This window comes from Diabrotica virgifera, chromosome 6 (genome assembly GCF_917563875.1).
Source record: "Diabrotica virgifera virgifera chromosome 6, PGI_DIABVI_V3a".
Lineage (NCBI taxonomy): Eukaryota > Metazoa > Arthropoda > Insecta > Coleoptera > Chrysomelidae > Diabrotica > Diabrotica virgifera.
Window position 1 is genome coordinate 8,345,759 of NC_065448.1, and position 9,194 is coordinate 8,354,952.

Genomic DNA, 9,194 nt, shown 5'->3' on the forward strand with positions numbered 1-9,194 from the left:
ATGAACAAATATTTTCCTTTCAGTTTGTCAAGCAATCAGACAATGAAAAACGGGCTCGATTACTACAATTCGTAACCGGTACTTGTCGAGTACCAGTAGGAGGTTTCGCGGAACTGATGGGATCCAACGGTCCTCAAAGGTTCTGCATAGAAAAAGTAGGCAAAGAATCGTGGCTGCCCCGCTCACACACCTGCTTCAACAGGCTGGACCTTCCTCCATACAAAAGCTACGAACAACTCGTAGAGAAACTGACGTACGCTATAGAAGAAACCGATACTTTTGGACAAGAATAATAATCTTCACTTCTAAATGTATTTGTACCTGATTCCGACATATAAGTCTATTTCCTCTAGAAGTTTTTGTTTTTGGGTGGTCTTAGATATGTAGTAACTGCATCGCAAAATGTTGAAATTGTTCCTTATACGGAAGAATCTGAAAGTATTTCTGATGTTTCTATAAAATTACAAAAATTGGACGTTTTAATAATACTAAGCGAAATAAACAAACGGTTTATTAGCAATATTCACAATTCTTCATCTTATTCTTGTATCGTGGTTTTTGTTGGTGAGCTATGTACTTTTTTGCTATTTTAAAGTTTAAATTATCAATAGTAATGATTCATCCCATCTCTATTTTTCAAAAATCTCCCATCTATTTCAAGCAAGAACGTTACTGTGAGGTTTTGTTATTGGGAAAGTCGTATAATGTATTGATATTGTACAAGAGACCTTGAATGGTTAAGCTGTAACTTTAGCTTGTTTTTTGACAGTTAAGTTATGCATTCTAACCAATTTTCAAGTTGAAATCATCAAAAGTAACGACTCAGTTCAATTGTGGTTCCCATCACTAACGTAGGCAAAATTTTTTCTGATATAGAAGATATTTTAAAAATGGAAGAGATTCTTTCATCTCTGATAATAGTATATTATTCAACGAGCATGTAATGATGGCTATTACTCACGATGATGAAGTTTTCGACACGAGCCGTAGGCGAGTGTCTTAATTCATCAGAGTGAGTAATAGCCATTACATGCGAGTAGAATACTATACTTTTTCTACGACCTTTTTTTTATTTTAATTAGTAAAAAATTTAATTATCAACTACTCTAGATTTAAATTATAATAATTTACAAAAATACCTAAATGCTATTTACCCCTAGTACGTGGCTGAAAAATTGGTTGCCTACTATTACTAAATTCTTATTTATTGTAAAAATACAACTAGAAATAGTAAAAATAAGTTCTATTCGTTTTCGAAAAATTATAAGCTTAAATTTGTACCTACAGTCAGTGAATCTAATAAATGGCTGTTGTCGGTGGACGTACTTCGTATATAGTTATAATGTATATTTACATTTAACTATGTATATATAATATAATAATATAACTATACATAATATGTTATATCATATTTAACACAATATAACTTGAAAAATAAACACAATGTTAGTTATAAATTCCAATTAACATAAACAAAATGCGCTATATGTCACTGTCACTAAATTAAATGATAAACGTCAAAATTTTTAGTAAACAAGATATAAACGTCAAAAATAGACTGACATTGTTACAGTTAAAATTCATTTAAAAATTTTTCGAAGTTAATTATTGGTATAAATTACAATAATTATTGTATTAAATAAACAAGTTTAAGTAATTTTATTTGCAGTTTATATACGATTAATATTAAAAGTGGCATGCGCTACTTGAATCTAACTTCAGCCCGTGAGTAATGACCCGTGAGTAACTTCAGCCCGTGAGTAATGAATTATTACTCACGGGTACAGTAATGGGTGCTATTATCTATGAAAAAATAGCGAATAATGACCATGTTATTAAACGGTCGTAGAAAAAGATTATATTTTTCCCAGCGGTGGTTCTTTTGTGATTTCTGGCGAAAACATACATACCGAAATATACATTTTTTGACAGTTCAGTCACGCCGTTTAGCCAATTTTCAAGTTCGAATCATCAAAAGTAACGACTCAGTACAATTTTGTTTCCCATCTCTAATATAGGGGAAATATTTCTGGTATAGAAGAAATTTTAAAAATAGAAGAGATACTCTCATCTTTTATAAAGATTATGTTTTTCACAGCGGGGGTCTTTTGTGATTTCTGGCAGAAACATACAGTACACCGACATTATACAAGCAATAGAGCTTTAGCTTGGTTTGATAGTTTTGTCACGCCTTTTAGCCAATTTTCAAGTTCGAATCATTAAAAGTAATGACTCAGCAAAATTTTGTTTAGGGATTGGGGGGGGGGGGGATACTCACAATTTTACTTTTTACCCATTTTTGTCCAGTCGAAAACATTTAAGTCCTAAAATCATATAAAGGAGCGATTTAGTCAAGTAGTATTTTAACCATCTCTAATATGTATATACGGGAGGCCTACGTGCAACAGTGGACAAGTATAGGCTGAATGATGAATATGTATATAAAAAATATTCGTGATACATAAGAAATACTTTCATTTTTAATAGATGTTATATTTTTTTATTACTTTCAGTCCATTTAAAAGTTCGAATCATGAAAAATAACGATTATAAAAATTCGCCATCTCTAATACGTACTATGTTTTATTCTCAGTGATTTTTTTTATGACATATTCATTTATGTTTTGCGATGCAGTTATTTACGAAGTGCAACAGGGTTCATAGAAAATATTTATTTATATTTTACAGTAGCTCATATACATATTACTATAATTCGTATATACAGGGTGTGCTTTTTATTTAACACTTTATTCATATATATTGTCTTTATAATAAAGTCACTATTTCGTGAGATATGAACTCTGATGTATGTATCACTTTTTATCGTGTTTCTAGTAATTGGCAAATATACAGAAAATTTTTGAAAATTTTAAAGTTTTATGATATAGTTGGTCATATTTTGACGAGCTCTAAAACCAAATGTTTGTTATTCACAATAAAACCAATAATTCAACACTAAAACAATTTTTCTGCATAAAAAAAGTCGTATATGAAGATATACAGGGTGTTTGGTAAAGAATGGGCTATAGCTTAACCTTAGATTCCTCTGCTTAAAATAGGTCGATTTAAGCTAACTTACCTTAGTACAAAAGTTGATAATAACCGAAATACAGGGTGCCAAAGTTAAACTTTTATTTTATTTATTTTTGAATATTTCCATGGGCATGGGACAACAACACGAAATTTGGTAAGTGGTGCTGGTATTGTACAATCTACTAAATTATGTTAAACAAACGTTTCTGGCTACTACCAGAGGCGTACGACGGGGAAACGTGAATGGTTGACCCTTCCCAAATTCTACGCCACTGGTGGAATTGCTATTTTAGCGCAAGTTTTTGATTCTCCAATACTTTCTATGTAAAAACATACTCTTCATTCGTAACGATAGAGCCATTAGTTTTCGAGATATTTGAAGCTAAAAACGACCGAGCATAATACATTAATCAAAATAAGTGTGCCTTTTCATATTTAACTTCAAATATCTCGAAAACTAATGACTTTATCGTTACGAATGAAGAGTATATTATTTGCATAGAAAGTATTGGAGAATCTAAAAATTATGCTAAAATAGCAGTTTCATCAGTGGCGTAGAATTTGGGAAGGGCCAACCATTCACTTTTTCCTGTCGTACGCCTCTGGTATTAACCAGAAACGATTATTTAACATAATTTAGTAGGGTGTACAGTACCTACATTTTCTGCCAAATACCATAAGGATGTGCCAAATAGTTTTATAGTACCAGACACACATAGTTCTTATAGTTCCTAAGTTTTAAATAAAGAATAAATTATTTAAAAAAAAGAATACTTTAAAATAATTTCACATATCCGTGTGATACTTGGCAGAAAGTGTAGGCACTGTACACCCTACTAAATTTTGTTAAATAATCGTTTCAGGCTACTACCAGAGGCGTACGACAGGGGAAAGTGAATGGATGACCCTTTCCAAATTCTACGCCACTGATGAAACTGCTATGTTAGCATAATTGTTAGATTCTCCAATACTTTCTATGCAAATAATATACTCTTCATTCGTAACGATAAAGTCATTAGTTTTCGAGATATTTGAAGTTAAATATGAAAAGGCACACTTATTTTGATTAATGTATTAGCTTCAAATATCTAGAAAACTAATGGAAACAAATTACGAATGAAGAGTATGTTTTTTACATAAAAAGTATTGGAGAATCAAAAAATTGCACTAAAATAGCAATTCGTGCTATCCAAAGTGTTCGAAAACCTTTTATTAACCAGACTAACGCCTCTCCTAGAAGACAAGGTAATAATTCCAACTCACCAATTTGGATTCAGGCAGAAACATTCTACCATTCAACAAGTACATCGAATAGTAAACAGAATCCATAAAGACCTCGAAGCATCCAGATATTGCTCCGCCCTGATCATAGACATAGGACAAGCGTTTGACAAGGTATGGCACCAGGGGTTGCTCTATAAGCTAGCTCATTTTGGAACTACTAATGAAATAAAAAATTTTAGTAGTTCCAAAATGACACAAAATCTAGGCATCGGATAAAAAAGTTTATTTGAAGAAAGTGCATTTTTTTGTTCTTCTTAATGGCGGTACAGGTTCGTTTTTTTAATATTGTATTTAATTACAGAGTAATTTCCACATATTAATATATTTTTCAAATTGGGCTCTGTACCGCCATTCTTTATTATATTACGAATACGTGTGCCAAATATCTCGAAAAAATATTCAAAATTACAGCCGCAATCTTGGAACGCGTTTTTGCTACCTGTTGATCGCTACTGTATCACCTTAAGAGCGGCATATTAATGGGTATGTTCGCCACATGTCAATAGTTTAGCCGACAAAAATATTACTTAATGCTTATTACTTTGTAAAAAACGGCAGATTGTAATAAATTGGGATGTCAATAAAAAAAATAGCAATTCCGCCAGTGGCGTAGAATTTGGGAAGGGTCAACCATTCACGTTCCCCTGTCGTACGCCTCTGGTAGTAACCAGAAACGTTTGTTTAACATAATTTAGTAGATTGTACAATACCAGCACCACTTACCAAATTTCGTATTGTTGTCCCATGCCTGTCAGGAAATATTCAAAAATAAATAAAATAAAAGTTTAACTTTGACACCCTGTATTTAGGTTATTATCAACTTTTGTACTAAGGTAAGTTAGCTTAAATCGACCTATTTTGACCTCAGGAATCTAAAGTTAAGCTATGGCCCATTCTTTACCAAACACCCTGTATACAGATGACATAAATTCACTTAAAAGTACTTTATTTTTGCAACAGTCTCGAGATATTACAAATTATACATTTAAAAAATCGTACTTTAATAAGTATATTGGTGTTTTTACTCTACTAATGAGTTGTAGACAAGTTTGAATGAATCAGTACAGCTCTATCATCCTGTTTGCAATCCAAATTGCTATAAATGATGTTGGATTATTGGTGATAATAACTATATGCTTATTATTATGTTGCTGTCGCATTAATTACTAAATGTATATGTTGCAAATCCAGTCTGATCCGTCTACGAACTTCTGATATTGCCAACTACTAACGCTCACTTATTTTCGCACTTTCCTAAGGGAATTGAAGGAGTATATTATAAACCCGTGGGATTCTCCCAACTCAGTATTCACTTCCCACAACTTTTTAACTGTATTTACTTAAATGTGATATCTAGTAATATATTGGCCTACTTCTGCTGTTAGATGTATCTTTTACTGTGGAAAGTCGATGGTTGAATTATTTTCGAAGTTATCACAAGAATTGAAGACGTATTTGAGGTATGAAACGTTTATGTTTTGATAAAAAAATCACCAGCAAACAACGGTTCATTCAGAGGTTTTTCTAGGGCGATTCGGGATACAAATTTGAATTAAACAGTAAATAAATAATACAATATACGTTGATGACCGCGCTAATAACCGGCAAAATAACGCAAAAGATGGAAAACATATTAAGTTGTGATATAAAAAGAGATGAAACACTAGAGGTGGAAATTTAGCGATAGAAACCTATAAATTTACATTTTATTGATTGTTTCACACCTTTAGACGCATCAGAGGAGTATGTCAACTAAAACTGTCACTGCCACATTGGTAGTGGCCAAATTCGTCCGACACGTCTGAAGGTGGGAAACAATCAATTAAATGTAAATTTATAAGTTTCTATCGCTAAACTTCCACAACTTAATATGGTTTCCGACTTTTACGTTATTTTGCCGGTTATTAGCGCACTAATCACTGTATATACTATTTTTTTTGTCAGATATCGGCAATAATGCCGAGAAATTCTATCCTGAACCTTTCTTTGCAGAGTATTTCAGATTCAAAAGCTTCGAACGAAACTTTTTATTCAAAAACGACACATTTTGTGAATGGCCGTTTTATTTTTCCGGTGAATGTATGACTTTGTATGCCGAAACTTACTTTTTATGGATTCTACATGTCGTGATTGACATAGGTGTCAGGCAAGTTTTGGAACTAGAAACGGATAGACTGAAAAATTTAACCAAATTAGACTAAAATAATGTTTATTGCTGATACTTACAATTTTACTGCTGTAACGAAGATACAATTGCGTCTAAAATAGAATCTCAAAATGCTTCTTCATTCTTTTTTGGACAGCGTTGAAGAAATCTTTTGTTAGAACTCGCGAATTCTCACCAGTTAGTCTTCAAAGGCAGAAATCGAAGGTCTACTGGAATTCTATTGACCGTCTTCTAAAACTCTGGGCGTCATTTTGTCAAATATTCATGTCTATACACCAACGAACTGTCAATACTGATGGAATGGCCCCGTCTCATTCATACAGTGAAGCGAGATTGCGGCCAACATACAAGAGAGAGGTCCTAGAGAGACAGAGAATTTGTCAGGGAAAATTTGCTATAACTACCACCAGAGTTGCCAGATGATTTTATAAATCCCCCACTTCGAATCTGAAATTCCCTCAAATTGAAGCTTAAATCCCCCAAATTTAAATTTTTGCCGCATTTTAATAAATTAGTAGTCAAATGTAGAGAACAGTAAACCAATATTATTAAACAACTTATCTACAGAGGGCCCTGGAAATAATTCATAGGTCCTATCGTCTTCGATTATATGAGAGTATAATATACAGTTGTACCCCCCCCCCCAATTGTTTCTGCTTAGAAAAATTCCCTAGACGCTTTCAAATTACTCCAAAATTGTGGGAAAATACCCCAATCTAGCAATCCTGACTACCTATATTAATTTTTTTGTTTACGAAATATGTCTTACCTTCCCTGACTATCGCTCTCTCATCCTGGTCGCATTAAATTCGCTTCATGCTCAATCCATCAGTATTGACAGTTCGTTGCTATACACCGATAAACAAATTGACAGCTGTCAATGTAACACAGAGCCATGGCCAGCTTGGTGTGGTAGCGATTTAAATAGGCAGAATTAAATTAAATAGCAATGTTGCCAGATTGGACTAAAATCTTTCCTTCTAGGTATTACGGCTTGATTTACTTTATATTGACATGCCAATGAGTTAAATACAATTTTAATGATTTAAAATTGAATTTAACTCATAGCCATGTTCGTTTTTTTTTACAGTTCGTGCTTCTGAAATTAACCAAATCATCGACCTTTTGCATCGGTATACTAATAATGTATATAATGACTGTAGAAAGTACATATATAGCGATTATTTTTGAAAGAAAAGTTCAAGTAACAAGACTCGAACATTCCTGATAACTATTATTTACTTGTAAGAGATTAATTAGTCTATATATAACGGCCTCAACGGAAAAAGAACCAAAGGTTTTGTTGATTTTTTCTATACACACCGTATTTATTTTTAATCAATCCGTATAAGTTTGTATATTTTAATTTTAATGTATAGAATTGTAAATGATAAATTATAGATGTAAATATATGAATGTATATATAGAACGTACTACAATAAATTATGGATTATTTCTTATTTTTTATTTCTCGTTTTTCTCGAACATTTTTCAAGCAATTAACAACTTATTGATCGCCATGTCGGACATATATGGCCGATACCAACAATGCTTATATTAATCTACGTCGCTCATATTGTTCGACACCACCAAGAAGAAAACTAGGTGCATATAGAGACGCAGAGTAGATGTATAAAAAGAAAGATAATAAAGAAGAGTGAATGGGGAGTGAAAAAGCAAAGAAGAAATGTGTAAGAAAGGGTTACGAAGAGTGCCAGACATAGAAAACAGAGGATCTAGAACAATAGAGAGGTGAGAGCAAAAAGAAGGGCTAAAGAAATGGAGGGAGTAGCCAACATAACAGAGAAAAAAGAACATAAAAAACCAGGAATATGAGGTAAGTAGTTAAAAAGATAAAGAATAGAGGGCACAATTGATAGGAATTAATTTCTATGTGATAGCAAATCTATAAGAGCTGTATATAAAAGAGGGAGAGCATTGTAGAAGCGGTAGAAACAGAAAATGGGGAAGATAAAATAGCAAAAGAAATGGGAGGAATGGCAGAAATTGAATAGGAGAAATATAGAAGGAAGGACAAACGAAGAGAAACAGTACAAGAACCAAAGTGCAGGAGAAATAGAGGCACTAGAAAACAAAGGGGTATGTATAAGTTATAGAGAGAGAAAGGTAGAATCGTAGGTATAGAGGAAAATGTAACGAAAATGACTGGTGATAGCTATAGAGAGCCAGGGAGAATTGAAGTGAAACGGCAGAGGAGTAATGGAAAGAGAAGAGCAATAATAAAATAAACTACTGAAATAGAGGATAGTGCAAGAAACAGATAGATTTGGATCGAAAAAATATATAGACGGAGAGCGAAAAATATAAGTGGAGGAAGTATAAAGCAGGAAAATACATATTATAAAATGAGAGTTGCAGGATCACACGGTGAGTATGGAAGCAAACATAATTGATAACTAAAGAGAGCCAGGAAGAAGGAGGACGATAAAGCAAAGGGGAGGAGCGCTGAAGAGATACTAAGGGTAAAATAAGGTCGAGAAAGATGTACGAAGATAGAAGAAAAGAGATAAACATAGAGTAAGATCCTGGGAGATATAACGATATAAATATAAACAGCAGATATGTATAGAAAAGGAGGGCATGTAAGAGAGCAAAATAAGTGGAAGAGGAGTAGAATACAGGAAAAGGAGGAAACGTTATAGAAATTGAGAGATATAAGGGTTGCAAAGAGCTTTAGACGAACAATGAG

The 9,194-nt window shown here is 32.9% G+C and overlaps 1 protein-coding gene across 2 annotated transcripts in view; it reads left to right on the forward strand.

The window, feature by feature from the left end:
- Positions 1-7,939, forward strand: part of LOC114332007 (E3 ubiquitin-protein ligase Su(dx)) — a 52,682-nt gene extending 44,743 nt beyond the window's left edge. The window contains exons 12-13 of one of the 2 annotated variants that reach the window (XR_007698860.1): positions 24-920; positions 1,856-7,939. Coding sequence is in view for 1 of the 2 variants with exons in the window: in XM_028281704.2 (XP_028137505.1) it covers positions 24-293 (270 nt within the window). In the remaining variant the exon portion in view is untranslated. Of the gene's footprint in view, positions 1-23 lie in introns of both variants that reach the window. The other variant, XM_028281704.2, reaches the window with a different exon arrangement.
- Positions 7,940-9,194: the final 1,255 nt, after the last annotated feature.